Source organism: Kryptolebias marmoratus, linkage group LG2 (genome assembly GCF_001649575.2).
Source record: "Kryptolebias marmoratus isolate JLee-2015 linkage group LG2, ASM164957v2, whole genome shotgun sequence".
NCBI lineage: Eukaryota > Metazoa > Chordata > Actinopteri > Cyprinodontiformes > Rivulidae > Kryptolebias > Kryptolebias marmoratus.
The window spans coordinates 4443552-4464408 of NC_051431.1; the positions used below are offsets into that span (position 1 = coordinate 4443552).

The following is a 20857-nucleotide window of genomic DNA, read 5'->3' on the forward strand; positions in this document are numbered from 1 at the left end:
CAGCTCATTTTCAACAACCTGACCTCATTTCTGTAATGTGGTGAACATACAGAGCATTAATCGTAGAGCTGCGCGGCAGCAGGGTGGACAGAGATGAACAGTTGAAACAATTAGAGTTGAGGTTGAATTTTACGTGCCTAATTTAAAGAAGAAAAAAAAAAAGAAATTTATGGTTAGGGGTAAAATGCTACCAAGAACTAGCTGACCCAAAAGCTAATAAATAACACTTTTAATATTGTTTATGCATTTCAAATAAATACGTATGTGTTGAAACACAGATTAAATGGCATTAAAGACAAGCTTGTGTATGATTTCACCTGCAATACACACACTTTACCAAGTTAATTTAGTTTAGACAATTTGAACATCAGAGCCATCACAAATTTACTGTACAAATGAAAAATAATTCCTTAAATTGATCCTGGACTGAAAAAAAAATTAGCATATGAGCAACAATACATGTACTGTAAGATTCTCAAAACATTTAAGTGTTCTTAGAGTTTTTATATTTCACAATATACCTCAATTTATTAGTTTAATAGTGATTGTTGCTCTTTGTGAAACTCCTGTTCTAGTTACTGATGACATCAACATTTCTTAGATCTAATCAATGTTAAAAAGAAAAATAAATCATGACCACAGCTTCAACATTTCCCAAGCAGGTTCCACTTTACTCACTGTTGGTAAGTTTAGATTTCCGACAAAGTGCAATCATTTGATTACGTTTCATTTTTGTGAATTAGCAAAAGAGGAAGTTTTGTTTACTAAGAACATTCGACTGTAACCTTTTTTACTTTTTAACAACTGAGTACTCTAAAGTCATAATCAGCATGCAGCTGGTTTGTTCACCATATCAGTGGAATATTGTGGACTTTTAAAAATAAAATGTTTTGAAACAATTGCATAAGTAGCTGTTTTGATGACCCTTTGCCTCAAATTTCTGACAAACTTGAGGGTAAAAGTTGAAGTGGTTAAAAGGCAGCTCCCTCTGTAGACAGAAGAACAGGCCAAACGATGAGAAAAACAAAACAGCGGGAGCTGTCCTGAAACAGGACTGCTGACAAGTAAAATCCTCGTCCTTTGCTGGGGATGATCCTTGTCTTTGAGTTCAAACAGAAAGCAGAAAGCAGAACAAAGCCCACGATTGACAAAATTATGCTCCATTCATTAGATTGGGCTCGGGGGGGGGGGGGGGGGGGGGGGGTCCTCTCTGGGTGCAGACACACGCCACACAGCCAGCCAGCAGCATCTGATGACAACTGCGCTAACACCCAACAGCAGATTGTGAGAACAAAGAAACGTGATGCAATGAGTCCGATTGGGGAAATTAGTGCTTTAGTTAAAATAATACACACAAATTTACATCATCGTCCATTTTCTTTTGAAAAGTCTTTGCCGTTTGTTACATTTGTTCAAAATCAAACAACAGTTCTGTTCTGCTCTTGCATGAATCTGTTCAGCTGTTGAGTTGCACCAAAAAAATAAAATGCATCATAAACCCCAAACACAAATGGATCTTCATCCATCTGAAGCCGTTCGGCCTTATTGTTTACTGCGAGATGCACAGCGGTTGCAGCGATGGAAAACTGTCCTCAGACAGCTCCATAGCTGTAGAAACCTGACCTCCCAGTGCCATGGAGTCATTATTTCAACAAAAATCAATGCAGCTAAAGGGCACTTTGGTAGGAGAAAATGCAGGCTCTCTTTTAAAGGGAGAGCAAAAAGCCTGATGGAAGTCAGCGTGACGTGGATTTGTGTATATTGTTTGTCCAGATTTTATTTATTTCATCTGGATTAGGAAAACATCTCCAGTTCCTCAGGCGGTCATAGCCGGTTAGGTATTTCTTTTTTTTCTGTCAGAAACTCACTAAAGCTACTGGAATATGTTTTACACCAAAATCAGGGTGTTACGCAAGTTACTCATTGCGATGTCATGAAGACCAATCAAAAACAAACAAATAAAAAAATAAATTACAAACTAAGAAACAAAATTTGCACAATTTCTTTTAAGATTGATGATTAACGCAGTCTTAAATTCAAAATTTAACACAAAATTTGTGATTGGCTGTCAACTACCACGTGATTGTTTATTTACAGAAACAACCAAAGTGACTGAAACTAGGTCAACAAAGGCAACATGGATTTGGATGCAGTTTTGATACAATATTCATGTACTGGTACGTATTTGTACGTATTTGCGTTCAAATTTGTTGAGTAAAGTATGCAGATAAACGTGGTTTGATTACATCGAGTGCGGACCCACATTTTAGAATTTTCCATAAATATATTTGGAAAACTACTGGAGTAAACTCTTTCTTTAAAACACAAGTCCATTAAAGTCTTTCCTATTACCTGAAGCAGCATGTTAGCCTCGGTATGCTGACGGCAACAATAAACACAGAACTTAAGTTACGTCCAGTAATTACAAGCACCTCCCACTACAAACGCTATCCTGCACAGTATCCTAAAGGCTGCGGTGAACCACAGTTTGGTATATTTAGTTGTTGTTTGGATATGAGGACAGAGTGAGCTACCAGCTGTAGTGCAGACAGATAAACTGGTTCAGTTTTTTGTCCACATGTCGTTGTGTGGGGGACCCAGTGGACATTAAATTTGAATTTCTCAAATGAGTTTGGATTCGTGTGAGACGCTCTGCAGAGAGCAAACATGTTCCACGTCAGCTGTGTTTCATTCCCACTGCACTGCTGAAACTTGTCCCCATTGAACTAGTTTCTGTTTCAGGCTGACACCCCGTCTGCTTCAAGACAAGACTCAAGACTTTCATTTTTGTTAGAGTTAGTTTGGATTTCCTGACCTATACCTTAGTTATGCTGCTATAGGCTTAAACGTCTGGAAGACAAACTGATGTTTTTTCCTCACTCTGCTGCTGGGTTTATTCTCCCTTTTTCATTCTCTTATTGTGATGTTCAGTCTTCAACTTTACAGAACCTACTTTTTAACTAAACACGGTTTCATATTACTAAAACTGCTCAAAATCTAAACAACTAAAAATGTAAAGATACTTCTGGAGAAGAAGCATTTAAATTCCAAGAAAACTAAAAGCGTTAGCACGTGTGACAAAACTGGCAACAACGTTTGTGAGGGCGTGATGTGGGAAAGTGCATGTGGGGGAGAAACTGAAACAAAATGAAACAGAATGACAAAGGATCAGTTGTGTAACAATTAACTGTCATGTATTGCCCTTGGCCATCCTTCCTGATCGTGGTGAGAAGCAGCCTGCTCCTTCAGATTAGGCCAGCTGAATGACACAAGGGGAGTTTAGATCAAGGTGTCTACTAAATAAACTGATACTGGCAAAAATCCTCTGGAACAAAAACAAAAACACAAATACTTTAGCACTCCTTAAGTCAGACTCTTATCTAGCTAAGCATAGTTAATCTTATTTACAACAATTCTGCAGAAGGGTGTGCACACTGTGCAACATATTGTAGCTAGTTTAACTCCCAGTTCAGTGTTCCGAGGAGCTCAGGCTCGTGCACCGAAGGTTGGTTAACACCTTCAGCCTGTTTTGTATGAAAACAAACACACATTGTGTGTATCTTCTGCTGACTCCGTCAGCGTATAATTTCCATACTGGAACCAAAGTCTCATGTTAAAACGCAGCCTGTTTACTTTCTGAGAGGGAATTCCCACTCTGTTAGATGATACAATGACTCACATTGGTAACTGCCTTGCATCCCTCTGCTACCAAAATATGTTGAACTTGTTCTGCTCTTTTTCCAATTAACATTCACACATCTGAGTGACTTTATCGAATATTAATCACAAGCACAAGACCTCATATGTCAGATAAGATAACACCAGAGGACTGGTCTGTGTGTTACAGGTGTGAAAGCAGCTGGTTTTCAGGGGATGATCACTGTCAACTTCAGCTTCAGTGACAGGTGGCATCTGAGTGGGCAGAAATGTGCTGAGAATTTCCACACACAGCGAGAATATTTATTGAAAAATTTAATTTGTTCTCACACAACTGTAGTAAACACAAATAAACAGCCTTCTATATGATACTCCGATGAATTAAAGGGCTAGCATGCGTATCGCCCGCCTCCATTATTACTTTGAGAGATTCAAAGATATTTTGCTGAAGCTACAGACAAACAAGCACACACAAATTGACCCACGTGCATGTGATTAGATTTGTTTTTAGGAAATTGTTTTGAATAAATAATAATAATAAAAAAAGATAAGTTTTGGCTGCTGAAATATATAAGAAATATTCCTGCACACCTACACATTCAGGAATTTCAGCAGTCTGTTTCATTTGTCAGTCATATAAAACCACAACTATTTGGTAGGCCAGTGTTGATGAAAACATTCAAAGGTACATGACCATTTGTTTCCACTGCTGCACTGACAAACCGATACCATTTAGGGGAGCAGGCAGAAAGTATTGAGATGAGAGAATTTCATCTGCATAAATGTCAACAACTCGAGGAATTGGAAAAACAGGCTTTAAAAACCCCCTTTGTGCACAGCAGGTTTTCCATAAAATACATTGTGCATCTTATCACGTCCCTTCTTAAAACATGTGTCCTGCATGGAGAAACTATGAGCAGAAAATGGAACAAAAACAAGGAAGAATATGAACCCCTTTGTGTGCACAGGACATACAGTCTGAGCCGATGGTACTGAAATGTCTCAATAAGGCGTTTTTTGCACAAGATGCATTGGCACAACAGGAAATGAGATCTGTGTGTGAACATACTGAAAACAAGATTTTTTTTTTTTAATAAATTGCAAAAGATTTTTTTTTTCTTCCTACAACATTTGTTTAGAGAATTGAGGCACTCAGAAATGACATTAGCATTGAAGTGCATTGCTCCGTCTATCTGAAAATTGAAGCCCAAGGCACAAATAATGCTGAAAATTGTGATTTTGCTCTGAATTTGGGTGCATCGGGTTTTCTGGAGCAGCTTGCTAACAAAATCTAAACTTCTCCCCTATGATTTAAGATCAGCTAAAAAGGGAACAAAAAGCATTTGAATGGATAAAAAGTTTAGTTTCAAATGAGATTTCTCTAAAAAAAAAGGAACTAAACATTTCTGTGAAAACAGTGTTTCATGACAAGAAGAGCCTTGCGTGTTGCTCAGACTGCAAGAGCTGGAACCGCTGCTTCAGCTGTCACCACTAAAGCATTTTCCCTCCAAAGCCAATCCTCTAGCTGTACCCTGCTAGCTCCACTGATTACACTTCAAGAAGTATCACATGGCCTCGCTAATTACTGAACGTGGACCCGAGGGATCTTTTTGTGATGTGAGGTTTATTACACACTCCAAAACTGTTATTTATTCCACACCTTGACATGTTGCACGTTACAGATGATCAGCCATGTGCACAAAGATTATAACGTCCACCAGCTGCCAGATGGCGGGAAAACAACAGCATGAACACAATCTGGTTGTTTAGGAATACAAGAAGGGGATTTTCCCAAAAGATGGTGAAAAATACACTACTGAATTTAGTTCTTATGCTTGGCAGAGACATTCAGTGCTGCTACACTTAGCTATAGTTTCCCTACCTGCTACTGTTTTATCTCAAAATCTAAGTTAAACAGCTAACTAGATGTTATCGTAAGCTTTAAATCTAAGATTTACTGAAAAACATCACCACATGGACACATCATAAGGTTTGATAGGATCTTCATTCATTATCCTTTTGTCAGTGTCAGCTTCACTCTGAAGTCTCACAGATCTGTAACAGAAGCTCTGACTCTGATATGTGCAGAACCTAATCTGTATAAAAGGTCCACAGAGTAATAATTTCCATCCTACTGTACATAATAAACAAAGATCAGAGGCTTACTTTAACAAAAGAAAATTAAGAGAAAAATCAATGAATGGGCTCAGACACTGTGTTCATTTATTTGGCAGGGAGGTTCCTTTTCCACTCTCTTAAATAACAAAGATGGAAAAAAAATGTAATTGCCAATAACATCAAATGGCCGGACTGAATGCTGCTTACATTGTCTGCAAACCTATGTGAGAAAATTAAGATGCCCAGTTTTACAAAACAAACTCAGAGGAAGATTAATAATAGGAAGGCATTTTTGTGTTTTAGTCCATAAAACAAAAAAAAATGCACGATAAAGGCCAAATTTATAAATAACATAGAAAATCAGGTTTACTACATGCTAAACTGTTAGGCTGACAGAAAGTTGTTGCTGATGTTTAATGGGTTATTACTCTAATTGTTTGTTTAAGTGAAAAATCATTTCAGCATAATTTGTATAATGGTTTAAAATGTAATTTAAAAAACAGCTTTTTTAAAAAATTTGAAATTTTCCATTACAATAACAACAAAAGAGCAGATATGGTTTTTAGCCCCCTTAAAAGAAAAATAAACAGGGATACTAAACTTTACTGTATCCTATTTAAAATGTAATTCCTCTTAATTAAAAATAAAAAGGAAGTTGGAAGAAGAACTACAGATCAAGGGTCCTTACCGTGAGTTTCGTCTGACTGGTTGAAACCACACAGCTGGCAGATTGAGCGCACCCAGTTGTTCATCTCCTCCTCGGTCTCAGCAACAAGATAAAATGTGCGTTCTGAAGTCTTTATGTCAAAAACAAAGCTGTCCTGGAACTCCTTCCTCTTAAAGGTCAGGCAGGCGTCCACCTGCTCACAGCAGTGCAGGTTGATGACTCGGATGGGCTTCTTCGAGTGGTCGTTCTTGTAGTATTCCAGAACGTCGGGGTCACCACTCATACGGCCACTTCGGAGTATAAACCAGCGCTTCTTCCAAGCCTGGAATTTAAAAAAAAAAAGTAAAAAAAGTAAGAACATAATCGTGTTACACTGAAAAATCAAACCAACACAATCACATTTTACTGTAAAAATGCATATTTTTATGAAACTTAAAAATTATTTTGCTGCAAAACAACAACAACAAAAATAGTGGTTACATTTATTTTCTTACGGTGTATGAGACAAAGTGTAGTCATGGTAACACACTCAACAGCTGGAATCCAGTTGTGGTGTTAACTGTTGATCAAACAGACTTAAGAGAAACAAGTCTGCCTTTTTAAGCAACACATGTGGTTGTGTGTGGTTGGTGTGTATGTGAGCGACTGTGGGGTGGGGAGGGAGGAGGGCGAGCAGGTGTTTACTCCCTCCCAACGTATTTCCTGTGCAGATATCCCTCTTTGAGCGAAGAGAAGCTACACTCCTCCATGACAGCTTCACTGACAGACTGCAGGCTCCTTCCTCTACGAGAGAACGAGTGAAAGACACGTCTCTGATCCACTCCAAATCAAGTCCTGTGTGCATATCATCTCTAAACATTTTGTGTGAGGGTGTAGAAATAAATCATCCCTTGTCATAAACTGCATATTAAGAAAGGAGCGGGACATTTTTGAACAATGCAACTAATAATAATTTAGGAGGAAGTAAACTAAAACGAGATACGTTGTTGTCAAAGCAAAAACGCCTTTTTATTTATTTATTACTTGAAAAGACATCCAGGAAGAAGAGCGGCCTTCAGTGCCACAGCTCCATATGATTTTTCCAGTGCCCGTCTAAAGAGGCTCTGTTCTCTGTGCTGCAACAACAAAAGAGGAAGATAAACCAGGAAGAGAGAGGGGGCTAAAAGGAGGACTGAGGGGAGGGTTGGGGGGTTTGGACATGTGCCAGTGATGCACTTCCAGCAGGCAATGTCTCACATGCAGGCTGCTGACACACAGGATCCTGCTGGCCCCCCTCTCCACTGCTGCAAGACTAACACCTCCCCTCCTGAGCGAACCCCACAAATACAAACGCACACAGCAGATATCTTTAATCTCCTCTGGACGCATGAACACAAAATCTTTTCTATTTTAAGAGGACATTGACTTGAAATGATTGATGGCTGAAGAAGCTGTTTTGGCATCACCGTCCTGGGAACGTGTGTATGTTGGCAACCTGTCAGTATGCGTAGTGGCTTACAGGGGACAACAGGAAAGAGCAGAGTGCTGCTTCTCGTATGTGAAACAAGTCTGATACCAAAACTTAAATTTCCCATAGTGGAAAACATCTACTTTCTTATACAAAACCTGCCAACAGACTGGAAAGTCTAAAAATCAAAGAGAGGAAAATATTAGGGTTTTACCCACAAGCTTGGGCAAAAAGAGTTGTATTATCTTGGCTTGTTTGGTTTAAGAAAACCTTTGTAAATTCCTTACATCTTGATGGTGACCACATTGATAGTGCATACCAACAACTTACTGTGTGTGCAAAAATAAAACCATTTAAAAAAGGTGGTGTCAAGGATACACCAGACATAGAAGACAATGAGTATGAGAAGCAGAAGCACACAAGGATGCTTGTTTGACAAGACACTGTGTGAAATGATTCTGTTGCACATATTTTTACAATTTAGTAATCAAAGACTTACTTTGATTATTTAATCTGTTTTCTTTTTCTTGAACAGAAAGTTGAAAAACTTCATCGCCCCGTACTGGACTGGAGTGTAAAACTGTAGAGAATGCTGTGGCGCAGTCAATTCAAAAGCAATATGAATGGGAACGCTCGCATGTCAGCAAGGTCCCAACTACTTTGAGCATTTTGACTCAAAACGCATATTGAAGCCTTAATTGTATGTTTGAACCATATAACCATTAAAACCGGGGGGGGGTTCTAAATCTGAGGATTTGTTTTTTTGAGTATCTTGATAACATTCATTCCTTTCTTTTAGTTACCTCCCTTAAGTTTCACAAATCTGTGATAGCAGTTTGAGTCAGTCTGTTTATGCAAAAACATGGATTTTATTAAAAAAAAAAAAAAAAAAAATGTACCAACAAGATTTTATCATGAGAGTGTCTGATAACCCAGAGACCCAAGTACAATATTTTAGTGACAAATTTGAGTCAACATTTTTATTTAGCATTTTGTATGTGGTTAGTTCTGTTGAAGCTAAACGTGTCTTTGTTTCCAGGAAGTGAAGGTTGTGATGTTATCTTCAGTGTTTAGCTGATGTCTTTTAAGGTATTAGAGTGTAGAAAAAAAAAATATTGTTTTATATTCAGTGAGACTGATACACTGATAAAAGCTGGAGCCACTAACCGAAGTCTCAAGAAGCACAAGAAAAAAAAAAAAAATAGATGATGATGATGACATGTTTATTCAACCCTGATGAATTGTGCAACTGCAGAAAAATATTCAATCATTTCTGAGTAAAGGAGGCTTGTTTTGACTTTTCATCATTGCAAATAATACTGGAAGGTGTAGGACAGCAGATTCCAAAGAAGTTATTAGTGATACTCCTCAAGTTTCCTTCTTAAGACTTTCCAAACCGTGGGAATTTATTCCACTGAAATGTAGTACAGTCATTTCAACACGCCACAAGAAACAACAAGCGCAGCAGTATTCTTTTTTTCTATCCAGAGAAATGTAAGCATCATTTAAATATTTTGCCTTTTCTGGGAAAAAAAAGAGGCTTCACTTAATTGAGACCTGGATGGGTGCCCAGTTTTAAAAGGTCGGTGAGACCCAGCTGGGTTATTCCAAGCATCTATCAGCTGTGGCTGACATATTAAGCCTTCAAAAGCAAAGAAAAAGTCAAATTATTTAAGAGACTGAATGACATATTTCAGCAGAATGAGAAAATAATCAACAGTTTTCTCTAAAAATGAGGACTGAATGACGTTTTTAGTCACGGTTAATCTTTTTTTTCAAATCTGCCTTTTCAACAAGTTTGAAGCAGCTTATTTAATATGTACATCTCCTTTAAAAAAAGAGCAAACCTCCCTGGTAAAGTGAATCATAGGGGAGGACAGAAGAAAACAAGTGAACCCACCCACAGTCTGTCCTGCAGAGCATGTCTAAGCTCATTGATCACTGTCTATGCACTGGGAAGTATAAGAGCTGTAAAACTAGGCTGAACTCTCCCCTCCCCCCTCAGGACTTCAGTTTAGGCTCTTCAGAAAAAAGAAGTGGGGGTGGCTAGAAACATTGCCCTTGATAACAACTGGACTAGACAGTCCTCAGGAACACCAAAGTAGCTTTGAACCAGGCCTCAAATGACATGCTACATAATCAGAGTGTTAGCAGCATTACTGCCTGAGCAATAAAATGCAAACCACAAGGTACATGCTGTAACTACCATGTTCTGGTGTTTGTTCATTATATTACACTGTTCCAAGGCAAATAAAGATTAAACCAAAGCAGAAAATAGAACAACAAACACATTAAGCTCAGAACAAATTTGTATTTCTAAAAACACTCTTGGATTAACATTTAAATTACTGAAATGATTTAAAGGGATAGTCCAATCATCCTTGAAGTGATGTTCTGTCTAATAGTTATCAATAGTTAGTATCTTATCAGCCATAACATTAGTCTGAGCACGGAGTGTGGAGAAAAAGGCATAAGTCTCGTCCAAGCTAGGCTAATGGCTATCCAAATGAGTGACAGTGTTTTATCATTTTTCAGGCTTATAAAACAACTCTTTCTCAAAAACAACATACCTGTGTGTGAGAAGGCTACATGAGCTAATATTGAACTTTACACTTTTGCATGACACCATTTGTTTAGTTTGTCGTTGTTTTCTCAACCGAACAACACGTGTCACTACACAAATGTACGTGTGCAGAGCACAGAAAGACCATGTAGTTCCCAATGGTGCTGAGGCTGCTGAATCTATCAGTCCGCCGGGTATCAAGTAAACTTTTAACTAACTAGACGAACTGATCAAGTGAACTAGATGATGGCTGGCAAATACAAATAAACAGAATATCACTTCAAATTTGACAGGACTATCCCTTTAAGTTAAAAATCTTCTTCTGTTGTTCTTGTTGTAATGGTCTAAATTCAAAAGCGTGCCTGCCAGCACTTGGAGCTCTCCAAGATGAGCAGCCATCCGTATCTCTGGATGAGCAGTTTTGTCTCCTTAGTCCAATTCAATCATCCCATAGAGACTTGATATTGCCATTTTCCAAATCATTGGTCCTGAGCTGATAGCAGCCAGCTACAGAGACTTCAGTGGAGCGCCAAAGGACAACATGCCTGCATCTATTTTAGATGACTGGAAGGAAAACATCCAATAACAAAAACCATACAAAACATTCTTCTGAGTGAGTTGGTTTCTAAAAATAGGATGAAAACGAGTTCATCTGGCCACATTCTTTGTTTCTTCGGATGCTGATAAGTACAAACTTTTCTATTTTTGTCAGAATGCAATACAGTGACTCTGTGGGAAGAAAACAATTCATAAAAAAAGCATTCTTTTCACTGAAATAGTTGAGTGTCAGTAGTTCTCCAACATTTAACTGAATACCATTTTGAATTAAAAGCCTCACAACGACCGGTTGATCGTCTCATTGCAGAGAAAAAAGATCAGGGCTCACAATGATTCAGCGTCATGAGTTGTACTTTTCATGCACTTTATATTTGTTTTTGTGGTGTATCTTATTTGAAAAGGCATGTTTAAATGTTACCATGAGGACTTTAGAGTCTTGGGGGCAGAGAGGATGTTACTCATGTTATGTTGCTGGTGCGATGCTACCAGGACACTGCTGATAAAGTTGCATGTGAATACACAGTGGATTCACGTTTATTATTATATTTACAAAATATCCATTTTTATGCTGGTCGTATCATATATTCTGTTGTATTTATCCGCCACACCTTAAAAGGCCGGTCTGTGAAAATACTGTCTGACATTAAACTGGTTTGTGGCGCACAAAAGGTTCAGGACCATTGCCTTAAAGGACTGAATATTCCTGCTGTCATCCATGCCCAAGATTTAACTAAAAAACATTTTGAGGAGGAACTGAGTTCCAGTTGATTTGTTTAAATCTTGTAAACAACATTGTGCACGGTCTCATGTGATGTTGTGAGATGTGGTGAGATATGTTAGTAGCTGAGAGTCATCCTCAACACAATCTCCTGGTACTATCACACCAAATTTTACTTCAATACTTGTCAAACTGGGTGAGTTATAGCCATGTTTGTGTTTCCTAAGGTCAGTTGGCTTTGGCAGCCATCTTGAACTGAGTTGAGTTGAAACATTTATCAGTTGTAAATGTACATACAATTTTTACTTTGAGAATTTCATTCAAATCTGTCCTGTGGTTCATGAGATATGTTGACTCCAATAGTTAATAGCAAAGTTTGAAAAACTATTCTTGCTCAATCAGTTAGTGCTCAAATTATATGTTGGGAATGACTCAACTTTTAACACACCATGGTGATTCAATGATTACTTGCTGAAGTTATTATTAAAAATCAATCCACTGGTTCATGAGACATTTTACTAAAGCTACACTCAGACAAACGCATGGGCAAAAACATTATCACTTCTCGCCTTCAGCATGAGACAGAGAAACATGGTGAAAATAAACCACAGCAAAACCTGAGAAATGAGAGTGTAACAGTTGCATCTGTTTGCACCAAGTTTATTACTGTTCCACCTCAATAACGCAGCCTAATCATCTTAGATGTGGCTTAAACAATTAACTAAATGTGTGCCTTTTACAGACAGGGAGACATGTGTGTTTAGTAGTAGGCTGTGTCAACAGGCAGTATGATAGGAATCAGTCAACATGTTTTTAAACATCTATGAGCAAACATCCAAGTTAAACAACTGTGTTATTCAAGCTAAATCGTAGAGCAGTCTTGTTTACCTGTGCTCCCAGTAAAAGAAAGCAGGAGGAGTCAGCAGGTCGTTGTCTTTGACTCCTCCTCTTCTGGATTACCTGCTGCTGCTGCAACACACACAGCTGGACAAACACTGATAGTGTAGAGCTGTGCCAGAGCCGTGCAACCACCTGATGCGTACATCGTTTCCTCTACGGCCGACTTTTGTTGGCTAAATGTTTTAGATTGTGGCAACACTTCAGCTCGACATCCAGTTCAATCTCAGCTACAACAAATGAGTTGTAGTGCTTATCCATTATTGTAAGGGCTGCACAATATAAAAAAATGTTGTTGTCTTATCAATAGCAATTTGTGATATATCAATATTGCAAAAGTCAGTATATTCCATTCATTCATGCTCTGTATGTCAGTAATACATTTAATCAATCTGATCAACTCCCAATGTTCTTGATGCCCACACAGTTTAGATGATAGCAGCTAAGATGCTAAAACATACAAAGTGTTTTGAGCATCATAATAATGGAAAAGAATGTAAAAAGTGAGAAAAATGTAGGTTTGATGCAACTGATCTTATCATCACAATATCTATTGTTATAATCAAAATTTACAAACTAATGCTTATTAACTTCAGCAAAAGTTGAGCCAGGACTCTTCACTGTCTCAAAAGTCATACTTTAGATGGAAATTTTTATGTATTTGGAAAATTAAACTATATTCACATGTTATTTATTATAAAACATATGATTTAGTATTTAGCCATCCATAAATTAAATGTACTCATTGCAAACTACGAAATCAAATATAAACTAGAAGCACTCAGAGAGTGCAAACCTCTGCCAAGACCCATTATCATCGTGATATCATAACAGGACTGATCAATGACGACATCATCATGTGATGTCATCCCTGTATGTTGAGGAACTCAGAGCGCAACCCTCCACCAAAGACATTGAGTCATTAAACAACTGCAGGAACTGGATTGTGATCCCGATCACCACCAGAAATTTATAATCTGTTCATTGTGACAACCTCAACATTTCCTGAATATTCCATCAAAATCCATTCATTACTTTTTGAGTAAACTTGTGCAGAGACAAACAAACAAACATATACCTCCTTGGCAGAGGACTAAAAGGTTATCCTGAACTATATGAGATGGTTAAGTCTGAAATATTTTATTCCTACAGTTTTCCAAATAAATTAATTTGCAATTCAGAATTGTGGGTACGCATATAAACAAAGCACTCAGCTGAATTTGCCAAAAAATACGTAGAAGCTTGAGTAATGTGACTGACCTACATTAGACTGGTCATACTCAGTTGTATTTTATACCCAAGTTTTATTTTTTTTTGTCCAGTCTTCATGACTTTATAATGAGTACCTTTAACAAGGTGGTTTATTTTTTCTTCATTTTGAGTGGCAGGAATACCAAATTTAGATTTCTCAAAAAATAACAACCATATTTGTGTGTGCCCCTTCTAAACAATCTGTAGTTTGTTTTCTAGTTCTACAGAGTTATGAAAATGGAAATATTAAAAGATGAATGTCTTTTCATCTCATTTGGTGCCTAAATAAAAGAACATTTTTATCTCTACAGAAAGCTCAGAACAGCAGTGAAGATGGTTTAACAAAGCATTAATTAAAGCTGTTAGAATGGACACCACTGAATGAATGAATCCCAAAACACTTATGAATTGCAATTCTGGTTAATGCAGCAATAAGTGACAACACTGGCTGGACAGACAAAAGCAATGATTACACAGCCCCAATCTATATTGGGTCAGAAACAAATGAGTTTCTATAAGACAGAAGATTTTAATCAGTTACATTTAATACATGTCTGACTTTCCATATAGCCTAAAAAAACTTATTTTAAAATGTTCTTTCACTGTTTTCTAAGCTTTGAATTTGTAAACATCTAAGGGAAATATAAGGAAAAGACTAGCTGGATATGCCACAAAATGTATCTGTGCCCTCTTCTTAGCGCCTTACAGGTGTCATGTATCTACATTTAGCTGTCAGTTTATGTGAGCTCAAATAAACCTTAAATGTTTCCGTCAAAGTTACACAGCTCCCACAGAGTTTTACATCCGCTCCGAGTGAGACATTAACCAGACAGCCGTCCCATTCCAAGTTTATAATAAACCTTTTCTGTAGAATTATAAGAGAGACAGAAAAAAAGGTTACAAACAAAACTGTGTCAACAGTGTTCATCTTCAGCAGCTCTGACGCATCACTTTCCATGACAGATGAAGAGATGCAGATTCTCCTGGGTTAAAGCTCCACACATGTGCCCGGCAAAGTAAACTTATAGATGTTAAACAGTCTCAAGTAGAGAACTCCAGGTTTATATCCAACAGATGCTTAAGAACACCTCTGCAACCTCAGTTAAACTGCTTAGATTTACAAAATAACATTAAAACACCGACTGACAAATGACAGATGCAGTACATGACACTCACAGAGAATACCAAAACCAGTCTATAAATTCCATCCATCCATCCATCCATCCATCCATCTTCTTTAGCTTATTCATGGTCAAGTCATGGGGACAACAGGTCCAGAAGGGAAACCTAGACATCTCTCTCTCTAACGACACTCCCCAGCTCCTCTCGGGGAACCCCAAAGGGCTTCAATGCCAAAGAGAATATAAGATCCCTCAGGAGAGTTCTGGGACAGCCCCAGGGTCTCCTCCTAATGGGATGTACCTGTAAAACCTCAAAAAGAAGGCACCCAGAAGACCTCCTAATCAGATGTCTGAATCACCTACACTGACTCCTTTCAATACGAAGGAGCAGTGGCTCTACTCTGAGTTCTCATTGGATGACAGAGTGAGTCAGCTTATCTCGAAGGCTGAGCCCAGCCATCCAACAGAGGAAGCTTGTATCCAAGATCTCATTATTTTGGTCATGATGGTTGGTACATAGATGGACCAGCAGATTGAGAGCTTTGCCTTTCAGCTTCGCACTTTCTTTACTACGTCAGACCAGGGCAAAACCCTCCATATTCCAGACGAGACCCCAACACATCGATCCATGCCACACTCCATCCTACCATCACTTGTTAATGAAACATCCAGATAACTTAAACACCTCGGCTTGAGGCCAAGACTTGTCCCCAGCCAGGAGGGAGAATTCATCCTTTTTTCTCTTTATATATTCACATGTGTTAATAAGGAATGTGGGAGGTTGGTCATGGGCAAAGTCCTCTCCAGAAGAAAAGTGTCAAAACACTTCAAATATTTTCAACATGTGTGCAATCTAAACATTTATATTCTCCTCAGAAGTCAAAAAATAAGCTTTAAAACTGTTTGCTGCAAATAGACTGGAGCCTTTCACAAAGTTACAGCAAATTATTCCACATACCCACATTCAGTGTCATCTTCTGATTGCAACAGAGAGCTCCATCCAACAGGTGTGATGATGAATAAGGATGCTGTTGGCAGCGACAGTCCTTATGTGGTTATTGCTCGAGGCCAATGATCTGCAAAATCTGCTGCACATCACATGAAAACAGCCTCTAAAAAGCTCTCGGCAGATAGAATCAGCCTCAATTTGCAGCTGAACAGTTTCATTATTAAAAAAAAAACAAAAAAAAAACGAGTAATCTCTCATTATGTCTCCATTTCAGCAGAAGGCTGGTCTTTTTTAGCACAAGCCCACACTGACAGTTTAACTAATGGGAAGCACTATCTTCAATCAGAACTCTTTGTCTCACTTTTCCTGGCTCTGCCATCACTGCCGACTCATAAATGAGCGCGTAAGAGAGGGGTGCTGCAAGCATCTTTTGCTCTTTTTATGTCTGCAAGGTAGCTTTAGATGCATAATGCAGAGAAGAAAAAATTTAATGTAAAAGGTATATACAAAACAGAAACATTTCTATATTAAAGGCCTAGTATTCCCTGAAGGAATGCATTTCACCTGACTCCTTTCATGACAGAGTTTTGAAAAAAGGACTTGTAACTGTTTTGGTCAAACCCTGAAAATGACATTATGGCAAGCTCATGCAATATCACAAGATGTCACACTTGGAGTATGTGTTGTGAATGACTTACTTACTACCACACCAAATTTCAGCTCATTCCCTTTAAAATTGAATGAGTTCTAGCTATTTTTGGGTTGGCTATTGTCAATTAGCTGTATTCTTGGCTGCTACACCAAATTTTAGCTCAATATCTGTAAACCTTAATGAATTAAAGCCAATTTGTTGTTTCTAAGGTCAGTTGGATGTGGTGACCATTTGATTTGGTTTCAAAAGTTAATCAGTCAAAAAAGTATATCCAATCATGAGCAAAACTAAAAGTTTATTTAATATTTGTTCTTTGGTTCATGAGATTATTTTTCTAATGAACACACACTCTCTCACACACACGGGCAAAAACTTTATCATCTCTTACCTTCAGTAGCAAATAAAATATTCACTAAAACATGTTGCCATGTGGCTACAGAACACCTGCATACATGAATAACAAATCAACAAGATTTCTGAGGTGCAGAATAAAATAAATATCCACCAAAGACTGTTGAGAGGAAATATTTACCCTAGGTCATATGGATATAAACCAGAAAGATAAAATAATTTTATGATTTAAAAAAGAATGACACCTCTCATATCAGAGCACCAGGAGCAAAACAGAAAGTCACCATATATATTTTACACATGGAGTAAAACCAAACAATATTAAATATTAAACAACATTGTTTCTGTTTATATGATCTCTTTATGTTTTAGTTTGAAATCTAAATTTATTCACTAGCAACATTACAAACCTCAAAGTTCTGTAATGAAAGGCAGTGAGTGATATGCATTCCTTCAAGAAATACTAGGCCTTTAAGTCATTACTGAAATGAGTTGTTATTGATCAGCAGATTTAGAATCAGAACTGGACAGATGTACCAGTTTTGAACTGTGACACATGTTGACCTGCCTGGGATGATAAATTTGGGACCTTTTAGAGGAGAAAAATCTCACAAAACAGTTATCAAACATAGGTGTAGAAAAGGTCTGAAAAAGAGATGCTTTGTTAAGTTTAAAACAAATTCAAATACTAATCTTTTACCAGTTATATGAGGTTTAGAGATTAAGAACTAAACATTTATTTTTCCATTGTATTAGCATTCTTAATCATTTCTTCCATGAAATACAGATAAACATTTGTGCTTAAAGCTATTTTTAATCTGACAACTGCAACCACGTGTACCACAACCACAACGTACTTGGCTGACACATTTCCAACTCCTACAAACTGTTGCGGCAAGGGAAATATTTTCACATAAAAAAGAAACGCATCATATCAACCCGTTTGTTAGGAACATTGTAGCTGTTATTGCTACAAAACCATTTCACAGTGAAAATTCAATTATTCTAACAGCCTTGTTAAAGTTTCAAGGTAGACGTTTTGATAGTAAAGCTATTAAATTACTAACATCTCTGATGCTAAATATCTTAGCGGTAATGAATTGTTCCATTTTAACAATATGAAAACAATTTATTTTTGTATTTATGTAGCCATCACTTCTTTATTTGCAAGATCAGTTTCACACCTTCTCCAAAATCTGGCAACACCTCCATGACAAACTCCAAAAATAATCCAAACAAACAGTACTATTATGAAGTTGATGACATTGATGCATGTTTTTGTCACCATCAACTACAAATACACACATTCTTCCACAAACCAACTACATCCCACATTAACAAACATCAGATTTAAGACATCAGTTTAATAAAAGTTTTAGCTTTTAAATGGTAAATAGCTTGCACTTGTATAGCGCTTTATCTAGTCCAAGGACCCCAAGGTGCTTCACACTACAATCATTCACCCATTCACCTCACATTCATTCACTGATGGCGGTAAGCCACATTGTAGCCACAGCTGCCCTGGGGTGGGCTGACAGAAGTGAAGCTGCCATCACACCGGCAAACCCACAGAGCCCCTCTGACCACCACAATTAGGCAAGGTAGGTGAAGTGTCTTTGCCCAAGGACACGACAGCTGACAGAGCGGGGGCTCGAACCGGCAACCCTCCAGTTACAGGACAAACCCTTACCTCCCGAGCCACTGCCGCCCCTTTTACAAGAAATAGCTACTAAGACATGTATGCGACAGGCCAACACCAGCATTTGAAACAGCTTATTAATGCAAAATCCACTAAATAATCTTTTTATTAGGACACTATTTTCCTAAACAGGGGTCATTTGTATTTCACGATAAACAGAAGGCTCAAACACATTGACCACAGGACCTATTGAAGTTGGCTGGTGTGATGTTTTTGTTGTTGCTGATGGCCATGATGTGACATTAATAGCAGCAGTTGAGTACAGGTGTATCCTCCACAATATGTGTCCGTTTTAAGTGCTGACTAAGTGATTAAGGTTGCAATGGTTTACTCTAGGATGAGAGTATTAATCCTAGTTTTAGAGTTTTGTTTTTTTTTTCAGTTTTTTGTTCTGGACATTCGGAATGACAGAAGCTACTGGAGTATAGCTGGAACAGCTTCAAAACAAACACCCAAAAGGTCCCATGAGATCGATGGGAATCATGTTCTAGGAGAGTATAGAGCAGTGGTGTCCAATCCTGGACCTTACAGGCTACTTTCCGGTATGTTTTAGATGTTGCTCTGTTTCAACTCCCCTGATCTGAATACATGGGTCATTACCAGGCTTATGCAAAACTTGAGTACATACTGAGGAGGTAATTCAACCATTGAATCGCATGTGTTGGAGAAGGGAAACCACTAAAATGTACAGGATAGTGGCCCTCAAGGACCAGAATTGGACAACACTGGTATAAAGGCACTAGGCTAACAAGGGTAAGTAAATGTGACACATGAAAAGTGCTCTAAAGAGTCAAAAGACAAAACCACTGGGCAAACCCTAACCCCACATTTATTCTGATCAACACACAGTGCCTTCATAGCAAGCGTCAATGTTAAGATTCTACTCCAATACCAGAATGCTTCTCTCCTTGCCTTGACAGAGGTAGGGAAGATAGATCCACAACCTAATCAAGAGATCAATGGGTTAGGCAGACTGCTGGACCCTGACAGACATTTCAGACCTCGTGATTGAAAAAGTGACAAGAAAGTTACTTGAGGGAAGGCTTTGCTAACAAAAACTGGTGCAGCACTGATGTGGTCCATTCCAGACATTCAGCTTTTGTTTGTCTCTGTCCAACCACTCTAATTACATAAAGAATTTCCTGAATCACACTTGTGTATGCTCAGTCATGAGCTACTGTGGGAATGATACACACGCAACAAAGAATTAAACCAGACACATTCAGTCAGGCCATAACTGAGTTTCATCAATGTAAACCTGCAAAACTGCTCTACCCTTATTAAAATTATTCTAGCTGAAAAAAACGTTTGAACCTTTGTTTGATTCATTTGGAAACTGTGAGGTAACAACACCTGAATGATGATGGGTTCTGCTGAAGATGGCATAGGATGTTGAACACATTTAAGATAGTTTTATCTGTTCGTTTGTTTAAAAAGCATTGCATATGTAAATGAAAAATGACTTTGAGGATTTAATAACTGCTAATAAACAAATTCACCTGATGAGCAAACTTGGGTACCTGTCGAAACACTTTAAAACAAAGAAAAAATACTTATATCGAAGTAGTGGTTACTTGTTGCACATCTAAGAAGCACATTATGCAATAAGCTAAATTTCCCAAACTCAAAAAGAGGAAAATGCTGAGATCTTGCAGACTCTTGGTAACTAACACCCTACATGGGTATGCATTAAGTCAGGGGTAGGCAACCCTGGTACTGGAGAGCCACTATCCTGCACGTTTTACTTGTTCCTCTGCTCCAACACACCTGATTTGAATCAATGGGTGATTAACAGGCTTCTGCAGAAGATGAAGAGGTAATTTAACCACTGAATCAGGTGTGTTGGAGCAGGGAAACAAGTAAAACACGCAGGATAGTGGCCCTTGAGGACCAGGGTTGCCAACCCCTGCATTAAGTCAATCAAGGGCTGACTCACTGATGGGCCACTCTGCACTCATGTGACCAGAGTGGCCCATCAGTGAGTCAGACAAACAATGACCCTAACGAGCCTCCATTGTTAGGAGATTGAGAACAATTTGCAAGCAATCCAGCTTACATCACATCTCAGCTTTAAAAGCTCAACTCCACACTATCTATTTCTGAATTGAGAAAGATCCTCGGATGAGAAGCAAAACGTCTTCAACTACAGAATAGAAGTCCAGTTGTTTTTGTTTTTTAACTTTTTTGAATTTTCCTAGTATGCTGCTCA

The 20857-nt window shown here is 38.1% G+C and overlaps 1 protein-coding gene across 2 annotated transcripts in view; it reads right to left on the minus strand.

The window, feature by feature from the left end:
• The window catches only part of gab2 (GRB2-associated binding protein 2), a 40867-nt gene that overhangs the window by 13915 nt on the left and 6095 nt on the right, over nt 1–20857 (minus strand). For both annotated transcript variants that reach the window (XM_017416447.3, XM_017416446.3), the window contains exon 2: nt 6464–6764. In XM_017416447.3, the coding sequence (XP_017271936.1) occupies nt 6464–6764 (301 nt within the window). The remainder of the gene's footprint in view (nt 1–6463; nt 6765–20857) is intronic.